The sequence below is a fragment of the Acanthaster planci genome, linkage group LG03, assembly GCF_054643075.1.
Source record: "Acanthaster planci isolate LZ-2023a linkage group LG03, COTS_SCS, whole genome shotgun sequence".
In the NCBI taxonomy this organism is placed as follows: domain Eukaryota; kingdom Metazoa; phylum Echinodermata; class Asteroidea; order Valvatida; family Acanthasteridae; genus Acanthaster; species Acanthaster planci.
Genome location: NC_141779.1, coordinates 3,250,872 through 3,275,115, shown reverse-complemented (window position 1 = coordinate 3,275,115; position 24,244 = coordinate 3,250,872). Strand labels below are relative to the sequence as shown.

The 24,244-nt window shown below is 42.3% G+C and overlaps 1 protein-coding gene and 1 pseudogene across 2 annotated transcripts in view; one reads left to right on the top strand and one right to left on the bottom strand.

The window, feature by feature from the left end:
- Window positions 1-716: 716 nt before the first annotated feature.
- Window positions 717-22,418, bottom strand: LOC110985570 (protein Wnt-3a-like). Its single transcript, XM_022246686.2, has 5 exons — window positions 21,421-22,418; window positions 4,224-4,465; window positions 3,754-3,893; window positions 3,053-3,202; window positions 717-2,685 (listed from the first exon to the last, which is right to left on the bottom strand). The coding sequence occupies exons 1-5, from the start codon at window positions 21,507-21,509 to the stop codon at window positions 2,206-2,208; spliced, it is 1,101 nt and encodes a 366-aa protein (XP_022102378.2). The 5' UTR covers window positions 21,510-22,418; the 3' UTR covers window positions 717-2,205.
- LOC147799556 (uncharacterized) overlaps window positions 3,186-24,244 on the top strand; it is a 43,136-nt pseudogene continuing 22,077 nt past the window's right edge. Inside the window, exon 1 of the transcript XR_015424746.1 lies at window positions 3,186-3,268. The product of XR_015424746.1 is annotated as an uncharacterized LOC147799556 (transcript). The remainder of the gene's footprint in view (window positions 3,269-24,244) is intronic.

Below are 24,244 nucleotides of genomic sequence, written 5' to 3'. Positions count from 1 at the left end.
CACGCATGTATTTTATCCGTCAAACGTAAGGATTATGGAATAAGAGTAATCTATAAAAAGAGGTAAGAGTAGGACTATATCACCCCGTGGTAACGCTATCACTGGTCATCTGCCGTGACCCCTGGCCTGGTAATAAAGTAGGCCTATACAGTCGAACATAGATAAGAAGAGCAATGTTAAAACAAGGTCATATTTTATAATAAGGACAATTTTAGGTCCCCAAGTGTTTGTTTTTCTTTGTTTTCCATTACTGATAATATAAGGTAACTATAACAAGGTAATTTGTGAAGAACAGTGTTCCACTGTACTTACATAGGCCTAAGTAATAAAGGTGGTAGGCTAATAAAGTACAGTCCAGAGCCACTGTTGCTTGACACTGTCATTGACAGTCGCTCTGCACAAAATACAGTCCGCCATTAGATGGGGCCTTTGAGGGTGACCAGTGAAATGTCGCTTGCTAGTTATTGTCGTCTGTAGTTACTGGTACTTAAAGTGTAGCTGCAATGAAGTTTTCTCAACCAACTGAGACACAAAGATGTGTTTTGAAGGTCCGAGTTTCTGGAAAGTAAAACACTTGTCATTCCTCACCGATAAGATTGTAGAGAATCTTTAAGATCCCAAGAATTTGAGTCAGAACAAATCCATCCCGGTTTCTTCCTTTGAACAGACTTTCAATCACTTAAAACGAACAGGAAACAATCTATGAATTGGACGAATGTGTTTACAGAAATAATATTAAGTTTATTTCAAGAAATTAATAGTTGCAAAAGCCTTATTCATATAAATACAATGGAATATAATGCAACTCTATATAAGTCAGTTTCTATTATGAAAAAATTCACTTTACGAAGCAAAAAAGCGACGGCTTGACGTACACAAATTCAACTTGCAAATTCATTTTAGCAAATTTCAGTATAGAATTGTCGTCGATACTTAGAAAGATGCTCGAAACACAATTTCCAGTATACTTTCATTTAGAAATTGTGTACAGTATACTTCCAAAAGACCTGAAACTAACTGATGTGAAGTTATCTCAAATCTAATCAGTTTTTATCATTATTTATGGGCCATTGGAGGCACAACGTTTGTCGTATAAAAGTCCATGACTATTTTTAAAAAATTAGTTTAGGGTTAATTAGCCCACAGCGGTGATTTGATTGTACTGATTTCTTGCTTGTTACGGATGAAGGGGATATGCCGAAAGAACAACTGCAGTTTCTTAAACGTAGGTTTCAATTTTGCGCCAGTTTATTTAACAGTTTAATAAATTAAAAATACATTTTAAGGAGCGCAGCAAGTCGTTAATGTATATGTACAAAAAGAAAAGTAAACACCTCCGCAATAAATTGAGCTGTGTTTGCATACGGTTACTTACTTCATCCAATTCTATACAGAGCGTTATTCATAACAGTAGCATTATTTTAGTAAGTAAGCCGAAGGCAGCCATTTTGTAAGTCTGACTCACCGAAACCTCCAGGCTGATCCGTGCTTTGCGTTTGGGACCGGACAATATGGCCGCCGGAGAAAAATACTCAGTCTTAAAAGTGTACATTGCATAAGTTCTGAAACGCTGGACTGCTCAATATTACATTTAGAAATTATTTACAAAGTCATGGACAATATCTACAAATTATCAGGATATTTTATACGCAACAAGGAACGAAGTATACAGTACAAGAAATCTAAATTTTACGAACAGGATTATTGTACTATATGTTATTTTTAGACAGGAAAACCGACTAAAATGTGTCTAAAATAGAAGGTTTGTTCTCATTCTTTCTTAAGCACTGAAAGAAAAAGCTACCCCCTAATGCGAAAACTACGCCAGTGTTCGTAACTTTAAAATGAATTACGACAAATGAAATATTTGCTTCGTTAGGAATCGTTTACGCAAAATGTGTCCCTCTAACATTGAAGGTTCCAGACGTGGTGCCTTATTGTCGCATATCAGTTGACACACAGCTCCTTCAAATTCATACAAATCCATGAAGTGTTTGTGCTTTTGAAAGCACCTGTACATAGTCCACGTGACGTTTGTTTGTTGTCCATTTGATCACATAATTTAAGGAGATACAGTACGAATCGATCTTACTGTTAAATGTGACTGTTAGAAGAAGCCTTGTTTGCCCTTAAACAATGACAAATTTCTAATAGAAGAGAGGCCTGTACAAAACAACCCTTCGATTCAGTCCGTCGCAAGTCTATTTATTTACACGTGTGTAGCTCGTAGTTCCGGACGCACTCGTCACAAATCACTTTACAGCACCACACAAACTTACAGTCACATCGCTCTACGACCTGTTTCCGGATGGTGTTGTACCCTCGTCCGCAGCACATGAGCTGGCATCCGTCAATGGCATCCGACGTCCGGTTGCAGGAGCGTCCTACGGTGCCAAGGGAGCCCAGCTCCGGGTCGTACCGGCAGTAGTCCGGCGACGGTTCGTAGTAGATCAGATCCGCTTTGGTCGGGGGCTTATAGAGGAGTGATTTGGGTTCCAGGACCTCTACCTTACCGCGCGCCTCCGATTGGCGGACCACTCGCATCTCGGCCGCGCTGTCGTACTTGTCTTTGAGCTTGGCGCCCAGCGAGCGGAACGGCATCATCTGCCACCAACAGGACTTTAACTCACAGCTGCCTGAGATCCCGTGGCATTTACATTTGAGCTCCAGGCTATCTGCTACTGCCTATAAAGGAAATTGAACAAAAAAAAGGAACTTTTCAGCATTTTATATATCAATAACAACTGACTTGTTGATTATCTAAATAATGACAGCAGGTGACTTTTGTGTGTATCCCTCCAAAAGAGTGTAAAAAGCCCCAAACTGAATTTGGAAATAAAAGGTTACAGGAAAAAAAGTTTTTTATGATTTTTATCACCACCAAAGGAAATCACGTTTTACCAACCCCCGCCAAAAAAACTTGGTTCCCTTGAGTTTAGTCAAGTCAGTTCAGATAACCATTGATGTTAGTTGATATAAGAAATTACAGGTTGTGTCGGATTGACTAGTTTCCTGATGTTCGTAGTCTCAGAACCAGTCTGTTTTTCCTTACCTTTCTCCCAGCCTCGTCATTGTGTCTGTCCATTATCACACGGGCCCTTGTTCGCAGCTCCTTGGAACTGATGAATTTACGGCTAAATTCAAGACCAAAGTCAACATCCTCGCTGCATCCACTCCATCGCCACGTGCTATTTGGAATTATCTGCAAATTTGGCATGATAAGATCAACGATCAACGACTCCAACGATTAATTTCCGTATGGAAAACCGTAAGTAACCCTGTTCCCCGATTCTGTCGTCTGCAAAGTGGCTTGCCATTGAGGTTTTATGTTTTGACTGAGTGTGTCTCGTCGGAGACATCGTACATGTAGTTTATACATTGCAGTCACAGTAGATCGATTTCTTCACCATGGTTTTTGCATGGGCAATACTTTTAACTGTACGACTCGGCTGACTTGTGTCAAGAAATTCCCAGTGCCTGCAAAAGTCAAGGAGGGTGCCTTTTCACATAAGACCTTTGCTCAAACCCTCCACCCCAGGGCAAGTGAATGTGCAATTTCTTCCGGTTAGACAACATTTTGTTTGAACAATATTGTGAGCAAAACGTGCAGCAACACGCACTCGTGTCCAAATGCGTCTATTTCATCACTGCCAAATTCCGCACTAGTTATGTTGCAGTGACAGATATCAGTCCATGTCCTCCTGCTTGAATGGGGCATGCCCAAAGCTCAAGAATGAACTCAACACTAGGTACCTGGTGTGGATTGTCGGCTGGTCCCTGGTGCCTAGTGTCGCAGCCGCATTGAAGGTAATCACCGCGAGAACACGCTCGGCTGACGGAGTGCGCCACGCCCGCCGAAAAGATGGCGTTAACGAAAGCTTTCTCTCTCGAACCTGCACCCAGGCAAATGAATGATACTTAAGGAGGTTAAGCTTGATTAAAGTACTCCATAATGAGGTAGTTGAGAAGCTTTCATAAATCCCTTTATTGTGAAGAAATAAAAGAAAAAACTAAGAGTGCCATCTGAATCGGTTGGCTTATTGGATGACAAGGAGGTTGACGCCGACCATTTTTCGATAGCACAAATTTGCACTGTTCTCTATTAATACCTTTTTTTTTAAACAAAAGATTCAATTACATTTTGAGAAACATGCAATCGAGGAAAAGAAACAGAAACTGTGAACTTCGGTAACATATTAAAAGTTTCTTGAAGTCTTCCTTACCGAATTGCAAAATTTTACCGAAGACGGAATTGTCCCCCCTGATTGTTGTGCAATTCCATCGTCTGCCTCTAAACTGAAATTGGCACTCGTCGATGCCCTGTTTGGCGCCCTCTGCCACAGTCGGAACAAACTCTTCGTTCTGCTCGCAGAAGCGAAGCTGTCGATTCTGGAATCCGGGGATTTGCCGGCACGGGTAGTCGAAGATCTGATCCTCAGAAAATGTGTAAGCGGTCCCAAGCGTCCTGAAATTACATCAATTGAAAACTGTGGAGATCAGTTTTAAGTCGTTGAAAAAGTTTTTTTCCCGTGGAATAAGTTTGGTATTTCGCTCGTTCCCAAAATTTCCAGGGTGACGTGAACACTAAGTATTGTGGGTAATTGCCTTACGCATGCGTAGTATGAGCCCTGATGATCGGTTAAACAAGAAATGTCCAATGAACGTCCAAAGAAATTAGTGAGTTCAAATGAAGTGTGGAATCAGCTCTAATGGTTGTGAATAATGCAGGAATTTTACCATGGTGCAGTAGATATTGAAATTTGGCTTGTGATCAGTAGGCGTAATCCAACTGTAGCCTTTTCCTCTTACCAAGTCACACCTCCAGAATCGCGCCTGAAAACTTCAAACCCCGTTCCAAATTTTCAAACCCTCTACATTGTAAATATTTCTTATTTTTGATGGAGCCAGTCAAAGCATTGTTTGCAGAATTCAGCCTACTCACCAGCTTAAACTCATAATAGTTTTTGACAAAAATTCACGTGCCCTGTGAGAATTCTTCAGGCCTAGTGCACTTTGGCAAACCAATTTTTTTCATGAAAGGAGTTTGGTATTTTATCGCACAAATATATATCTCAAAGCACAATGCAAACGGCCTTTGATGTACACCGCAATTTTATGGTTTCACAGTCTTGGGTTCGTGAACTCGATGTGTGTGCAACGGGAAAAAATGGATGTAAAATGTGCGTTAAATATGAAGAGCCGTGGGATTCAACTTTCTGTTAAATTAATTGCATAGTTTTGCCGACGATATTGCAAAATTAACGCCTATACTCACGCAACTGATTACTTTAGATTAAAGATAAAAGAGGAACGAGCTTAATTCGACAACTGATACCTTCGTTTATTAGGCCTTTTTTCAGAAAAATAAGGTGTGGGATTCGCTGATTTTTTTTCGTGTTCAAAGCGCTGTGAACTTTTAAATGTCTTTGCTTAAATAAAATGTGGGAGTTTGAAAAGAGCTGTACGGTTCACGCGTCGCCAAGAGGTATGCGAATGGCGCCATCTATTGCCCTGCTATCTTAGCTTTCGTTTTTATAAGCAATTCGCCGCACGATCCAGTTCCAAGCACCTCCGTTAAAACCACCACTCGTCCCTAGCAACCATCCGCTCTTTGTAAAAAAGCAAAAAGTTGATTAAATCTGAGAAGTTCCCACCACGAAACATCACCCCGGGGAAAAACTATCAATCTTTGCCATCTTTGGGGCGAAATCCGGGCATAATCGCGTTATTATGAAAGACCAGGGTGCCTATATTCCTCCAAATCAAGGGCCACTTTTATTGGGTAAAAGGATTGAGGGAAATGGCACCTCAGTGGGCAATTGATAGGGTATCTTTATTGAGCATTATTGAGGACTGACCCCATCAAAGTATATGCCCCGGCTTTTTCTCTGTTTTTTTTTTATTTTTTTTATCGTGACTACATTGACGGAAAAACTCTACACTGGCTGTTATTACACGTCGAACTTTCCGAAGTGTTGGATTAAATTCACTCTTACCGAATACCGATTTACTGCAAATAGATGTCAGTTTTAATTAAGAAGGAAGGGATCCGTTTGTACATAAAAAGTAACAGGAAGCTGGACTTTCTGAAATTGGGTATCGATTAAAACATAATTATGTAAGTGTTGGAGAAGCATCAACGTTTAGACCCTGAAGACAGTGCATTTCTCACGGCTGTCGTAGATCAAAGAAGTTGATCTACACATGTGAAAATCACTTGTGAAAAGTTTACAGTCAAAACAGCTTAAAATGATTGGTGTCATTGTGGTTCAATTTTGTTATTTTCGTAACGACATGGCATTTGGAGGCGTATTTTGCAATGTAACAAATGCAAAGTAAATATTGGGACTCGGCTAATAGACCAGTTAGAGGGGTCATTTTGATATGAATAACATTCTTGCCTTGACGGCCACTTCGTCACAGGGATTGATACTGTGGCATGTACGTGTACGTTCACCTCCGGGCTGACTCTAAATGCTGAACAATCAGAGCGACCTTCTGCTGATGTGCCAAGAGAATTGAACTTTCGAAAGTCGCCAATTAAAATGAGGTTATCCTCGCAACTTCTTGTACCCTTTTATTGTCCTAAATCTAACCCTGAGGCCTTAACCTTCAAAGGTGCTAATGAAATCGGACAGATTCTTAAAAGTAAAGATACATGAACTCAGAACAACAAGGCCAATTATTCTGGGTGAGAATGCATGTTCAGGAAGCCTTAACTCTCCTCAAAAGATGTTGTTCTAAAAACATTTTCGTACATTCAAAACCAGCGATTTCTAAAATATTAAAACTTATGGCAGGAAGTATGGTGGATGAAAATTTATACAGAAACAAACAGGGCGTTAAACCCGTGTCTGATATGCACAACGACTTTCATTACAGGTAGGGTATTCTAGTCCAAATCTTTTAACTGCTACCCATCATGGCCTGGTTTGTTCTCTGACCTTGTTACATGTATTTTAATTAACAGACATTTCAACTGTTCAAACGGCCTTGCTTTAAACCTGCGGGGCCGGGTTTCTAAATACGGGATCATGTCACCCCTTTCTTCATCGTCACAAGAGCATGGCGTGTATCTGCCCTGTTACAACAAAAGGCGTCAAGTGACGCATGTCCTTCGTGGCAATGCGACATCGTCTGCCGGTGAACAATGAAATTTGTAACAGTGGGGTGTCGTTTTATGTTCAGTGACTATGTTGTGTGATACATATACCACTGCGGCAAATGAAAAAATTAGACTTGTTCAGGTATGAGTCAAGGAAAGGTTGATAAGCCAAGTACATGTAGCGGCGCGGAAGTCACCTAGAAGTACTCCTCCTTTGTTTACTTTCTCGTGAATTTATTCCAAGAAATAGTGACCAGATGCTCATCGAAGCTGATTACTTTGCAGCTTCGTCAGTGTAATCTTGCAAATCTTCATGTTTCCTGCCTGTCTTAGTTTCGAGGAACTAACGTTGACAACACTTTGTTTCAAGGACGAAAAGTTCGAGCAAAATTTTCCAGCCTCGTATCTCCCCTGTTTATATCACAACCACGCGCCCCCGGTTATACGTTTTTGGCGAACTTCCAGTCTCGTCAAAAGATACCGTACTTGAAAAGTCAGAAAGGGCGTCGTTCTGAGCCTACTTAAAAACCGATTAGTTTCAATCCCTGGAGAGCACTTCTGTTTCAAGTCCATTGATGGAAACAATTCCTCGATTTCAGTGCAATTATTTCGAAGGCCATCGGAGATATGCAGGAATGGTTTATAAAGACCGCAGATTACCTGGATGTATTTTGAGATCCATGTAAATCAAAGTACCGAATAAAAACCCTTCACTGCACCGAAATGGTATTTTTTTTTACAGGGCACAGTGTCCATTGTTATTGTCAAAGGTCATTGTTAAGCCTGTTGCAGTTGATGAAAACAACAAGGTTTTCGTCTGCATAGCTATCCCTTGACGAAATTCTATGAACCCTGTCAAAGGGGATGACGAATATTTCACTCTTTTTCCCTGTTTTGTTTCCATCTTCAAACAGTAAAAATAACTCACTTGGCAGATTTCTGGACGCGCAAAAATATGCCATTAATAATCAGCTAAAGGTGAAAACACACGCAGTGTTTCAAATTTACAACTTTGACACTGTTGGTATGATAAGTCATTGGAATGAATTAGCCATCATTAGTTTGACCTTTCAAGAAGACAAGCTGATGTTGTTTATGAAATACACATGTGAATTTACGCGCTTTTTCGATTGGAAACAACTTAATCTCTTTCTGACCAAGTTTATTTGCGGTTTGGCACGGTGTCAGCGAAAGGAGCGAACAAACCTTCTTCCTAAAAGAGTGGTTTATTACAGTAATTACAAACAGGTGTCGATTCGAGATGCACAGTTAGCTGCAGTTAATTTTGATAAGGAAATAGAGAAATGAAACGGCGAGGAGTGATGACGTCACAAACAAGTACATGTCCGTAACCATCACCATGGAAACTATTTACAAAACAACAACATTTTCGTCTTGAAACCGCAATAACCCCTGACATTGTGTGTACTTATCCCCTTTCGGTATTTCAAATGACTTAGAGAAGCTAATCGGTGAATTCCTCCAGGCAAGTTTCAATGAATCGGGAATCATACTCGATTTAACCCGGAAAAGGCTGCTCAGTCTGCTTCAGGACCTGATCCCATTTTCCAGCTTTTCCACTTCAATCGAAGAGTTTAAAGTAATGACTTGCAGCGCGGGCCGAGAGGAGAATGAGTTTTTTCTTTGGTTGCAGGTCTTAGCTGGTTGGTGAAAAGCTAAGAGCGTTTGGTGGCGGGACTTCCAATCACATCAAATTCACATCGACTGATGGGAAAGTAACACACGAACAACGAGTTTTTGACAGGTCGGCCCCCGACCATCCACCCTCGCGAACATCGCCCCCTTCACTTTTGTGTCTTCAAGGATACCAAAGAGACTAGCAGAGAGTATCACTATACCCAAACGGATCAAATACACGACCAAGAGGGGGAACAGTAAGGCTCCTTTGTCCCCCGTGGGATTACGAAAACTACAGCCCTCAAAATTAGAGACGTCTGAAATATCCAATCTTGGCTCGGGGCGAAAAGTTGATTTCGCCTTTTCGGCAAATGGCAACGTGAGCCGTAGCCAATAGATACGTGTCAACAGTAGTTGTCCATCACAAAAAGAGGCACTGAAAGGCTTAAAGTTAGCAATTTGTCCGGTTTCTTACCAGTGGAAGGACCATTTAATAGCTTCTGTCGTGGGTCGTGACACCCGTGGCAAAAAAATTATGTCTTTTACGGCATTGCCACTGTTTCTAAAGCATTTGAGCAGAACGGGGACCACGCTTTGCTAAACTTCGAGTGAAAAATTTCCCATGTTGCCATGAACGGCAAAAACAGGTCTCAGAATACCGACAGAAGGGATGCCTGTAGTCAACCGAGACTAACAGTAAATCGGCGGGCAGACTTCTTGCTCTGCTTTTTTTTTTTTTAGGTCAGCCTGGCTTCTCAGCCGGGTCTGATCGGTATTCCCCAAGGGTTTACCCTCGGTTTGTCCTGCAAGAAAACACCCTGGTGGGATCAAGCATGTAGTTTCATGCAGCAAGCATCAATGTTGTTACTCTTTGACTATATTTAGAGTTGCCCTCCCATGGGAGGTGCACAAACTGAAGTGGTGAGCCTGGCGATTAATCTATAAAAAGCGCTTCGTCAGTGTTCCATTGTGAGATGGAGGAACGAAGGGTTCAGCACGGCCACAAGTTTTGTAGACCCTAACTTGTACCAAAGGGGCGTGTTAGGGACACCCATTTTGTTGAACAAAAGCAGACCCTAGAACAAAGCATATCGTGTGTCGTGCGTAACACCGGTAGCCATGTTGTGACACCTGAACTAAGTGCGCGTAAGACGGAAGCAGCTGCTCCGAGAGAAGATATTGTTGACGCTTCGAGTTCGCGTGCCAGATGGTGACAACTGTAGGTAACTTCAGGAAGACTTAATTTAATACCGAATATATAAGTTCTCTTGCATGAATAAAGCAAGGTTAGGACATGCAGAGTTGTAACAGTCTACGTCGCATTGGATTGCCTACGTTCAACAGAAGGTATCTACATCATTTTACTTTTTAGCCTTACAAACCTGTCGTTTTCTGGTAAATTAGCTGACCATACTGGAACGTGACAGACATTCCTTTTACTAGCTCAGGAACCAAGGTGGGAAAGTTTGCTCCTTTCATCGACCCAAAAAAGGCGCCGGGAGTGCAAGAATTCCACAATGGCTAGTGTTGTTGTCAGCGTATAGAGGCCTTGACCAAAAACTTCCCAGTGCTGATCGCTGGAACCTTCTGCCTGCCACTTGCAAAAACCATTTTGTCGACTGCTCCGGCTGATTAATGACCATGCTGACAGTGACTGACAACTACAAGATCCCGTACTTATTAAATATTTTCCAACAAAGTCACAACTGCTTTTCGAATTGACTTCTTATGTGCCGGGAGTTATGCCGACGAGTTCGCCACATTGCGTGTAGTCTTGACCCCAGACCCAAGTGCTTATTTCTGGAGTGTGTCTCCGAGATGAAGATGACACATAGCACTGATTCAGTATGTGTTCTTGAGTTTGGAATCTGATGTTCAGCTTTATACCAATCGACTGCTGGTGTATAAAAGTTTAATGCTTTACACGCACAAAACAAGATTGAGTACATGAGTCAAGGCGGAATGACATGTGCATACATACACTCCATATGTTTTGGAGTGCAACATCCCTACAAAGTATTAGGCCTATTGAGTCTCCTCCTTCCTATTCGTTTTAATATCTTGGATTTTTGCCATAAATGATCCCCTTCTGCATCCGTCCCGGTATTTCAAATATTCAGAAGTTTCGAAAATCGATACGAATGAGCAACGTGACCCCGAAAAGCTGCTAATCCCGGGGATACGAGGTTGAGTGACATGTGGGAGCCTGTTGAGATTACACCAGGATATCAGCGTGTTGTTTGTTTGACGGTGAGCTTTATGCACTCGCTGTTCCGAAAATTAGCTTGAAGCTGGAACGCCGGTTACGGGTGTCGGGTTGAGTGGATTAAACGCATGATTGTAGTAATTGCATGGAATGCTTTGACTAAAAACGGTTCTGAGTTATCGGGACCGAGGCTACCGGATGTCGGTCGAAAGGGAAATGCATTTAAAATGTGATCTCAGTGGAGCGTAAAGATTGAAATCGTTGCCGAGGAGACAAGATGTCTTTCGATCCAATCAATAAGTGTCCTTGAAGTTGCTGAGGGGATGGTATAATTATTTAATAACTGAAAAATGCACCTGTTACTTTGGTCGGAAGATTCCCTAGAAGCGGTTAACGTATTCACAAGATACACTACAACAGCCAGAACATGAACCATCTTTGAAACTTTGTAATCATTTCAGTCTTCGACGGATTTTCCACATTGCCAGTTGTTTGTTTGTTTGTTTGTTTGTTTTTTCCATGCTAACGCCAGCATTATTTCGATGTCTATCTGAACAGGATTTTGCTTGCAACTCATCTGTAAACTGCAGCAATATTTTCACAAATCGATTGTCTCCTTGTGCCGCACAAGAAGTCTATTGTTGTTGCTGTCAGCAGGTGAAATTTATCCAATGAAAAGAGCAGACGAACCATCCCTTGTTGATTTTACTATAAACGATCGAATATTTGACAAGACGTTTGTCCATTATCGTTGAAACCCCGACAAATGGAGCGTCCGGACTGAGAAAGAATTGCAAGGGATTTTAAAATAACAACGTCATGACAAAAGCTCTTGCCCTCGCGCCAGTACGTACGGGGGACCACGTCCACTCGTTAAATCGATCCAGGAAAGATCATTGGGCCCATTATTTATGCATGTTACTTATCAAAACTTCACCCGTGTCATTTTCACTCGGTGTGCCCCGAAGAATAAGGCCGGCTGGTCATAATGTGATGCCGGCCTTGAAGGAGAGTCCAGCGGGTTGAATGACCGCTGAAATTCACATGTTCACTCTAAGGGCATGCCCACTTGTGTCCACACTTTATAAGTCTTTGTTAAAACATGGAAGTTGAACACGCACTTTTATGCCTATAGTTACGGACTGTTTTAATTTCTAGAAACTTTACATACCTTGGCCAAACTTGCGCATATCGCAAGTATGGCAAAAATTAGAAGACAAACTAAAGAAAATTGTGTGCTAGTGCTATATGCTTTATCCGTCGCTATAAATTAGCAGGAGTTTGCACAAAGATGGAAAAGAATTAAAATGGGTACATTTCTTGATTTAAATTATTGAGAGGGTTCCGGCACTTTTTCTGTTCTGTTATTCTCTTCGAAGGAAATCCAGATCAATAAGGAAGACTGTAGCTTTGCCTTACACCAAAGGATCGAATCACAAATGTCAAAACTACTCCGCAAAGGTTGGATTCCAGATGCAGGCATTTTATTCAAAAGTGTAGTTTAATGAACTCATCACTCAAATAGTTTCTTCTTGATCATACATCACGGAAAATTAAACAAACACATCAATTTCAGTCGTCTGTTGCAGTGTTCCCTTACAACAATCGCCACACCTTGAAGTTGCACCGCGTCTTTGTGCAGCTCGGCGCCTTGTGGCGACGCCGTTAAAAAGCGACTTTTGTCGGTGTGTAATTGAGAAGCGACGTGGGTAGCTCGGCCCTTTTACCGTCGCGTGAATCTGTTGATTTTTTATGGATTAATTTGCGGCTCTTTTCATATCGACTCTCGGCCGGGAATGACATGCGAACGGCTGGGGTTAACTTGACGTTTGGATGGTCTCCTTGAACAAAAAGTCGTTAACGCAACGGCGTTCACACCAAAAACATTTTTCTCTGATCAGTTATGATAGCTAAGTGTCGACGTATTGGCGCCTGTTGTGCAGTGCGTTAAAATTGCCCAGAGGCAACATAAAGGCTTTTAAAATTTTTGTCTTTGTCGGTTTGATGAGATGGGTAACAGGGATGTAGACCAAATTACGGAATAATTTGTTTATGAAGAAGCTTGAAACTTCGAGTAAATCTCAGACTTTTTCTTTGCGACACTCATGGGAAATGTACCAACAAGTCCTTCTGTATTTTGTAGTCTGCACGTATTTTGTAGTCTAATGCCAATTTCATGATAAAAGTTGCAGGCCTGTTGTTTCATTTACTTAGAAAAGAGTCAGGCGACTTGAAAAAAAATACATAAAGGGAGTTTGAATAGCTTGATTTGGAACCATGTACTTGTCTAACCTTAACCAACTTTTCTGAATCGACAACCTTGCAAAGGTTGGTCGTTGTGCTTCTCGACAATTCACCACTGTCGGCAACGGGTAATTTAACACCAAATTTATCACTTCCTTGCTTTTGTGTATCTTTGGCGACAGCCGGATGAACCAAATTCACGTGCAAAGAGAAGTAAACAACATTTTAAAAGTCCTTGGCATGACTATCATTCGTCATATTCTGTTTCAATGACATGAGAGTAAGACATCGAAGTTACCCGGTACAGAGCGTGAGCGTCGGGGAGGCTGAGTGATTCTGCAAGATTTGTGGCTGTTCCGCTTAGCGCCAAATGACAAACCACAAAGTGACAGTTGTCATTAGTTGTTTGTAGGATCCTCTGACCAAACAGGCAGACAATGCTATCCTCATTCACAGACCACGCCCCATAAAGTGCACGGGATGAACCCTCAGCTCAGACAAACAAACCCGCAAAGCCGCGCCATTCCACTAAAACGTCCCATGAGAAATGAGCTCTTCACACTCGCCGACGTCCAGCCTGTTCACTCTCCGCTTGTCTTCCTTGAAAATCGTTTAATCCCATGCTCGGTTCGACAAACGCTTTTCTTCGCTCTGTTGCTTAATGCGGCTGAGAAAGAGAAACAGTTTGCTTTGTATTTTTGTAAGTTTAATGGGAAGTGGTTGGCAAGAGGCTCACGAATTGGGTGGTATATACTGTCTCAGAGTTCGCCGAAAGTTGCAACAGTAACGTAACAAAAGTAAGCAAGAATGCATGACAGTGTCAATCGGCTATGATGGGACATCGTTATTCCAAGGCTTTCTGCGAACCCTTGAATCTCGCGAAACTTCGTGATGCATATAACTTGCAGTATCAAAGGACTTCAAATTGAAATCAGACAGAATAAAATGACTTGTAGCTCAACGTTGTTTCGCGGGTCTGAAAGCAAGCTAAATTTTTGTTATAGCTCGAAGAAAAAACAATCGAAAAGATCTCCATTTTTTGTGGCTACTTTCTTTCTAAGAAAGAACATGTATCATTCGACGTTGTTACATGTACATGTACTTCGTTCAGGTAGAATACAAATTTATTCATTTTTGTGGTTTTTTTACCGAGATGCCTTTCTCACGTCAAATAAGCGAAGTTTGACAGCCGAACAAAGCCGCGGTCCAGTCGAATGACAGATGACTTAGGTTCCGATCCGACAAAAGGGAAATTACTCGCGCCTATACCCGCCTCGGTCTGCCCACAAATCAACACTTTTTTTCATGGATTTCCTCGAAAGTGGGATGCTCTCTTCTTCGGTTGTCAGTGCTGTTGTCTTCCAAAATCTTCTGCGTGATCGATTCGAATCATTCGTATCTTTGTGGTGAACAGGGGTGACGCAGAGAACGAGCAGACGGCTGTAACTCGGGGATCATGTTAGGCAACTTGTGCATACAACTTGTTTGCAATCGGAGAGACTGCCGTACTATAAGAAAAGTCATTGTGCTTAATATACTTTATTTCTTTCTACTGCTTGTAGCTTCTCTGTGAGCTTTCCAACTTTTCAAAATAAAGGCAGTAATATTACCGTCAGCATGTCTTTGCGGCAACATTCTCAACGGTGAAAAAAGTTCCTGTACAGTATGAAGGAGAACATAGCTTCGCGCTTTCTTACACGGAGCGCCTGTTGTGCGTGTGCCATCCACCAGTGTCTAGTTAGGTACAGAAACATGACTCATTGGAAATGTCTCAGAGATGATGACAATTTGACAAATTTGTTGCGATATGGAATTCCCCATATGTTATTGAACAGTTATGAAAAAGTAGCGAGAACGTCTGGAAGCTCAATTACACGACCACCGTGTCCGCAGTTCAACATGCCCGTGGGCCCGGGGTAGGCCTACTTCCTCATTCCACTATCTGACTTTTATCGCTTCAAAATGAGCGAAGTGCATGCAGATTTTCCTGACACAACGCGCTGACTGCCTTCTCTGGTTTCCTCGGCCCAGAGCTAACAGCGTAAGTTCTCCCCCTTTCCAGCAAGTCAGGCAAGAATAAAAACCAATTCCAGAGGGAAAATAGAGCGAAAGGGATAATCTGCAGATTTCAACAACTATTTCAAAGGCTCGCTGAATGGCTTGCCGCCGGATCCAAAACTTTCTCCCCACAAGAATAATAATAAAAACTCCTCGCACGACAGTAATAACAATCGTGGTTTGGCAGAATACGGGGGTTTGGTGGTTGTGGGGTGACACTGAAGTTCGCTTTTTTTACGGACTCCTTCACTTGTGAATGAGTAAGAAATTGAACCCCGCGGTGGGTGTACGGCAGCCGCTTTGAAACCGGGCGAGTTTTTGTTGAGCTTGATAGCATTTTTCTCACATTCCAAACAAAAAATCGCAGCTGCGGGAAGCCAGATTTGCGAATTATGGGTGGTTTTCATATACCGACGGGCATTGTAGCAACAACATCCATGCGGCTGTGCTCCATGCATGCAACCATGGTGTAACCTATGTCTCTGTGTTTCGCAATATCACGATTGCATATTTAATAGTACAGCTGATTTTTTTTTCTGAGCAGGCCTGTGGTCACGGAACAGCTGACGAACTTTTTTTCGCAACACTCAGTGATGACAGACATCCTATCGCGCAAGACTATTAACCGATTCGTGATGTGGCAGTTTTTAATGATGCGATCTTGGAATCTACATCATCACCGTCAACAGTAGACCGAGCAATTGCTTTTTCGGCTAAAACCTGTTTGTGGCTGAGTGACGCGACAAGACTCCACTGAAGCCTATGCCAACCCATGACCCGCCGCGCTCTGTGTTTGCGTCGTTCCGTGAACTTCAGAGGTCAAACCATTTCAGACTTAACATGTTTAAGCCTTATGGTTTCTCAGTATATTCGTGTCTCTTTCCCCATGGTGTTGAGAGGGGTAAATGATTATGTACACCATGCATGACTGCCACGTGAACTTGGTACACCACAAAGAACGTCGGTGTTACAAAATGAAATAAGGACACAAAATAAAATGAACACTTGGCCTCATATTACTCATGTAGATCGATGGCACCGTTGACAGCAAACTAATCATGATTATACAAAGGCATTTGAAAAATGTCCATGGCTTTCCCGCTGTCTTGTCTACAGTTTGGGGTTGAACTGCAGCACAGACTGTGTGGATCGACACCAGCCTCTCTCTGCCTTCACGCCTTGTAGCCCGGCTTTGTGCTTTATTCATCCGTCCCCCGCAGGGGCAGAATGTGGATGGGGATTATGGATACAAAGTTTCCGTGCGGGTTGCCCTTTGCAAACTAATGAAATCACTTTTTTTTCGAGGACCATTGTATCGTCACGTAAAAACTGTCGGCCATGACCCTATCGGTTGGAGACCCAAAACTGAAATTTTTTTCGAGAATGGCACACAATGCGTGCGTGTGGCGTAAAGGGCCACTGCGCTGTTCGTCTGATAAACAACGCTTGTGCGATTAGTACGACTTGCAATATTTTGGGCAAAGAAATCGTGTGGACAGTATTCTGAAACAGTCGAAATAACATCTTGCGAAATGCAAGATTTGCAACCAAACATTTACAAACATACCAGACGACATCAAGACTCGAGGCGAAATGCCAGTTTCTGAACAAATATTAGGCTTTTTCGAAGTATGGTTTATCGATTCTGACCGTAATTTATTCAAGTTTACTTATATTCTGAAACAATTTCGGAATGAGATGAGCTTCTGGTTTTCATTTCAATTTTTAGTTCCATTATCCCCTAACTGAAATCAGTCCAACTGAAGATTTGTGTAGGGTGTGAAGGTAATACAGGCATTTCAACGGACGTGGACAGGACAAATTCAAAAACAGGGTCGGACCCACCCCCAAAACTTGGTTTAAAATATTGAACTCTGAACTTTTGCAGAATACAAAATGATAGTAAAGCTGAGTGTGGAAATTGTTAATGAACACATATTTAAAACTTCGTCACGACATCAATGATTCTCAACACCATCTGTAGCTCGTCTGTCGAGAGATAACATTTGACCCCAAAGTGTGCAGAAAAAAACAACTTTATCCCACCTCAATAATATTAATTTGATTATCGCGCCGGCTCAAACAATCCCATGAAGTCGGTGATGATTGGAATACCAGCCGGAACGGAATAGTTCAGTCAACTTTGGTGGTTTGACAAACAGTCGTCGTACTGTTATGTGTACCTCGAGAAATCCCAAATCGCTGGTAAGTTGTGCCTTTGTGGACCCTGCACAATTCCAGTCAGTTCCTGGGGGTATGGTGTATGTTAATGTCAGCATTTATCGCATCCCCTCGGCGACACTTGTTATTTTTGCATTACATAAAGGAAATATCAAACATCGTAAAATATGACTTATACGAGAAGAGCGTGACAGGTGATGATGAATATTCCCTCTCGTGAAAATAGCATTGATACAACTAAGATCTTTTGTTAGATGCAGGTTACTAGCCGGTTGGGCCGGAACTTGTGCGTGAAAAGCAAAAAGTCTGGTTCAGTATTTATTGCAGGTCGATTGAATAACATGAACCATGCAGGAATTTATGGAACCAGAGGCTTAACGATGCTAGTTTCCACGACAAAATATTATTTTAACGCCTACTTTCATTGGGCCTACGATCGTACGACGATTTGAATCGCGCCGACTACACTTCACCAAGGTAATGATTTTTCCAGTCGCAGGCCTCTATGGTTGCATAAATTTGTTATTTTCAGGAATCGAAAGCTGTGTCAGTTAACAATGAATGTTATTATTGTTTACCTGGGGAACATAGTCCCCATCTATATACACCGCTCCCATCTTGAATGTCAGCAACGAACTAAGAAAGGACATATCGTTAGCCATGTTGCTGAGAGAACAAATTTCAGTCGAACTGATGGTCACAAGAGAATGAGCCCCGGGTACTCTCAAAAACAACCAGCCTCGAAGAGACCAATAAATCTTCCTCGGCTTAGTATAATTGCGGTGCAGCCCTCCCACCCGGCCTTTTAACTGCCCCGCCTCTTTCAAAAGCCCGGACCAGTTCCAATTTGCGCTCAGATAACCATCATTCAAGTCTCATTAACTTCGTACCGCCGCATTCAAGGGTCTGGCCTGGTAATAAGGCCATCTTATGCATTACCCAAGATTAGCTGATTCAGATGTTCAAAAAAGAAGTTTCTACAAAAGTGGTCATAAAAACGGTGGGGGGGGTTGCTCCCAGAGATCTCTCTTGGGAGAGGTAATGGCTTCTTGGTAATAAGCCGCTATCGATCTGTATCTCCAGAAAAGAGAAAAAACGAGGCTTGTGTGATGTAAACAATAGTCAGGGCAGCTATTGATGGTTTGCGGGATAAAGGGAAGGTAAGATAATGTTAGGCCGAGGTTTTGAAGGCTCACATGAAATGATAGGTTCTGCGCGAGCGTTCTACACAACAGTATGTTGCTAAAAGAACTCTTCAATCCATAGCGACCATCGAGACTTCTGCGAAGCAATATCCAATTTACTTACAACAATATGGAAATCATTTGAAACCAAGAAGAATTGTTGATTTCACAGAACGACGTTACCCCTTCAGGAACTGCGACATCGATTTAGCGAGTGGAGGAGACTAGTTGCCGTGCCGGCACGTACTGATCTTTCGGGGTATCAGCCAAGGTTACATAATTTGTCATGTTGGATATTGTCAAAATGATTGACACACACACACACACACCCAACCGGACTCGAGGCCATCGCTCTATTTGACTTTAGGTCATTATCAATTAATTATCTCATTTTTTATCATCGAAATGTTTACTGAGAACATCGGCGTTATCTTTCTTGCTGCATAGTTGACGAAAGACGTTGCCTCCTAATTCGCTGGTCCAATGCTCAGAATATGTCACGTTGGACGGGGCGACAGAACATGCGCAAGTGCTATAGACTGAGCTATGCCGTCGGGTGATTTCGCTCGAGATGAGTCGTCACCTGTATGCATACCTAGGGCAACTTCGAATTTCGCCATCACTTTTAAATACAGCGGACTGATAACGATGACTTTGAAACCGAATATCGCTAAAAACACATGTTGTTGCATAGAATCTACAGCAGATTAATAGAGTACATCAAAAACCTAACATTCAGATCAGTATAAAAACCATCGCAATCTGACAAGCATTCAACTTGAAAGTTCAAATAGAAACAGCTGCCAGCGAGTAATTTTCCAGTACCCTTAGGGACTAAATTTGTGAGGTATAACTACGCAGAATAGTAACTATTTGCTTGATCCGTGAATGCGTTCTGTCAGAACTGTACGCCGCACCCTTGTCCCATACAGGACCCACGCGATACAACGTCAGATCGTGTTGAAAGAAGCGATTAATCAAGGTTGTTGGAGAGGGAACCAGTTGCTATTTAGAGTCGAGGGACTCAATGTGAACGCTCAGCTTCGGATTTTTAACCGGTATGGATTCGTTTGGCGCTCGTTTCTGACAAAGTCTGGATGCATTTGCGGCCATGTTTGTTTCCCCACAGCGCACGCTAAAGAAAGTAATTTTTCCTACCTTCGTGCCGTCACGGTTCGAGTCAACTCATTAATAGTGGAATATTTTCGTCCAATGAAACTGACCTTTGAAAGTTCGGGCTCATGAAGTTTTTACCCCTTTAAATAATTGGCGAGACTTAAAAGGAAAAAATCCCAGAAAAACTCCTAGGACTTGCGTGACTAGAATGGTGACTTGAAATATGCCCTGTGCGTATGTGGTAATGACATAACTTCCTCACAAAGCACCGATGCCTTTGGTACTGTAGTTGTCGTACTGTGATGTTCATGATCTTCACATAGCGTGCATCAGAGTTTATAACAGGGTTGTGGAAGAAAGTCTAATCAGCATATCATGAAACTGGTCAATTATCATTTCCTGGCAGAGTACAGATAGTGTGTGATGCTAATCTTTTAAAAATGGGGGAAAATAATGTGAAAATGCTTATGCGATTTGTGAACAATCCTCGCTGTTGTCTTCAAATTTTGACCTCCGGCCGTTACCTCCAGCGGTAAAGGGTGCTCCCTTGATCCCCTCCCTCGTTGCACCATTGCATCTTCTGATTGTCATCATCTTTGGCTGTTTTCAATGACAAACACTGAACTCTTTTGCCTGATTTTGGTCACTGTAGTCGCCCCTGAGACCAAAATATCGTTTTACAAACACATCAATCTCCGCTCCCGGTACCATTGGGTCTTTAGGTACGGGATCTTCCGACCTCCAACAGCGATAAACTGTTCTGGTTCATTTTGTAAGTTTCCCAAATTCGGAAGGGCCCAAAGCAATTGACTCATGAACTGAAATGTGTACTTGGATTCCAGCCACATTCCCCCCAGCGATTACAAAAATGTCGGCCTTGACGACTGCCTACGCTCAGTCGTTCTGCTTGCTGTTTTTACATTTGGACAAATGGCCAACTTCAAGTGCAATTTTCGAATCAAGACATTAATGTCTATGTGTATTGAAAACCCCACGTGTGCCACATCTCTGTTTACATGACCTGGACTTTTCATGTCGAATTCTAAGTGGCTTTTGTTGCTGGTCATCTTGATATACCACATAAAATATCGATTTTGAGGTTTCTCTCTGATAATGAAGTCGCAACATAAATTTGACATATTCTGCAGGTTTCTTTTCAAACAGTAACTGTGACCATAATATTGTGCCATGTTTCGACATGATTGTTTACGATAAACTTTCGTTAACAACAAAATAATTCTGTTATTTGACAGATGTTCTTGCCATAATGCTTCGAATTTCGTTTAGCAATCAATCAAGAGGAAGTAATTGTACGTCAGTCTTTCAGTTCTACAAACCTGTTGTTCAGAAATTTAACTCACACAGGCTATTAATGAGACCCGAGGAACCAAGTGCATGGAGCTCCTAGATATGTGAGAGTTTGCTACAACACATTAGAGGGATCGATTTTTCCGATTCCGTAATCCTTGTTGTTTACAAGACCCCATGATATCGATGACCGCCCAAGAGAGCAGTGCATGCAACCTTGGGTGACAGACACCGTCAAGACAACGCGTCCCGCCCGCTGCAAAAACCCGTCCAAGTGAAAAAAAAAAAAATTAATGCCGACCAACCTACGTACATGTACTTGAATTCGGCAAAACTATTACAGCAATAGCTAAAACACGCAGAGATAAAGAGTGACTTACCACCAAATTCCCGAGGCGTAAACGTGCCCGATTCTCACTGTAAAACTCCCAAAGATGAGACATATTGACAGCCACGCTTTTAACTCCATTGTGCAGCGGAATATTCCCGTCACAAAGTTCTCCAAAAGTTGAGTTCCACAAAAATGCTTCGCTCGTCGCCGTTGAACTCCGGATCTGCTCGGGAAAAACACAACCAACGCGCCCTTGGGAAAAAAAAATAATGACTGCACTCCAGAAGTTTTTCGCCGACTGATTCTACTCTTCTCGACACAAAGCAGGCAGCCGATCCATAAAGCGACACACAAAACCAAATTTCCTACTGTGTTTGCGATACCAGCGGACTTTTGGTTTTTATACGCATGGACGCGCTCGATCTCCCGTCGGCCTATCGGTGATCTGAGGGGGTTTCTATAGCGGGCAATCGGCTTAATGCTCGCTATACAATTAGAATATCAATAGACTAGCTAGGTATCGAACTCAGTAAGTCACGCGCGGCAACAAAAAAGACGCTGACTTGAGTCGAATCACAGGCCGTGCCGCACCGTCCACGAACAACTTGTCGTCCTGGTCCAACAATGGGTTTTTGTGCACGTGAAAGCCGGCAGAGATGACCACGCTGGCCATAAAATTCAAAAGTAAACTTGAGATGACAATCGGTGTACCATCCATAAACCCCTGCTTGACACAAGGGGGATAGAACTCGATTGCTGGGCCACAGAGATTTCAAAGAAATGTCGTGGTTGTGTTGGGACTTGTGTTGGGCCAGTTACACTGTACCGAAAGACAGCCCAATGGCGATTGCAAAACTTGCCACGTGGTAGTCTACAACTTATCGGCCCAATCTACCAGCTTGTTTCCTCCATCAACAAGGGGATATGTACATGTACATTCCTCAAAACTTTCTTAATCTTTCCAGTCGATCTTGGGCTTAGCCCAAATCCCGACGATAATTTTCTGTACCAATGGAGGATTAAACTGTTATATAGTTTCGCAAGGCATTGCTGTTCTGACCCGGCAGTGATTCAAGTTATACCGCATTGCAGCAATCAAATACATGTACTGTACTGTACTGTACATATGCCCAAGTGACATGCGCGCTAACCCAGGCCCAGCCTAACTGCGCACCTGTGTTTCGGTACACTCAAAGATCCGCGAGTGTTGTGAAATTTGAACTCTTCTACATATGTTTTTTTCCTCGAGAATTTTTTGCAGATCGGTAGCCTAAATTGTCTTTGTTTGGAGCATCTGCAACGCTGAATTCGTTACTGGCTTCTCATCTGATCGATTGTCTTGCAGCAGTCAGCCATGTTGTACCGTGAGCCTGCTCCGCACAATTTTAAGTGATATCTCCCTCTGATTATTTGAGTATTATTGTCTAAACAAGCTTTAATGGACAGCGTAAAGGGGTTATACATGTATATCTAGGTGAGCTAATATGGAATGGACAAAAGATGAAAGATAACGGCAGGTGTTGGGAAATAACTATGCGATGACCATCGTGATAGAAATGTCCCATGTGTATTCATGGTCATCAATCAAGGTTCTCGTGTCGTGGGGCTCTGTCCAAAACGACACGGCTGTACCTGTATACTATGTATATTATCAACATGTTCCTACGTAATTTGTAACGGGAGAAAACCTCGACCTAGCTCTAGACAACACATTCGGATGCGGCGGTTATCGTTGACGTTCATCAATGGCATGTTAATGATTTACCCTTTTGTAACTACCTGGCAACGATTGGCACAGCAATCTAATTAACAGTCTACGTTACGACTCGTGGGCACTACTGATCGAAATACTCTTCAAAAATGCGTCAAAAGAAGTTCGCACGAATTATGGGTAAAACGTAGTTACATGCGCATGGCATTGAACCCCACTCTCATACATGCGTCAGCACGAGACGAAATTCAGCTTCACATCACACGCCGGCCCCACACCAGTCCGGTGGTATGACGCTGGATTGAAGGCAGAATAGTCTTTGAGGGAGTTGGTTCTGCACAACAGTCTTAATTTAAGACCGATTTACATGTACTTGTTCATTTGTACTTGTGTTGGAGAAAGACCAGAGGGTTCGGAATGGAGACCTTTCCATTCATGCAATGATTACAAGAAGGAAACATGTAGACTACAGTGTTCATGTTTGCATGCAGTTGCTGATTCGCTGGTTCCCTTTCTTTTAACCCAGCTCCAATTTTGTTCCTTCTGAGACCTTGAAGTTCCCCTCGTGAACAGAATTTCATTTTAAGGTTATAATGTGCCATCCAAATGTTTATCATGAACTTAAAACAAGAATTCCTGATATCAAAATGTTGGATTGAAGTTCCAGGCCAGGCGTAGCATGAGTCATCTGATCCCAGTTACCGCCTTTTCTCTAACCAGCGTACATGTGCATGCTTTCCTTATCGTCTGCTAAATTCATTAGTGACATGTTTGCCAAATGCTGAACTTGATTCAATTTGATGGGTAATTTTTTTGGGTTGCTTAAACCCGAGCCTCGAATTGGTTATGCGGAGCCTGGCTTAATGGCGCAGCTGTACCGTGGAGAGGAAAATGTAGCGGGATGACATTATGGTCATGCACCTTGGGCTTTTCGTCGTCTGTGCCTGGAGCCTGTGACCTCTGGTTGACCTCATCTTATACCCCATGGGTTCTGGAGTATCCATCATGGTCGAGTTGCTACAGGAAACCCGTGTTTCCCCTGTATCCGTGAAGTGACTATCATATGGAACGGTGGAAGCAAACATTGATGAAGATTGATCGAATATTCAATGAAAAACGAAAATACATCCAGTGATGAGGTCAGGCATATGAGTATATTAAA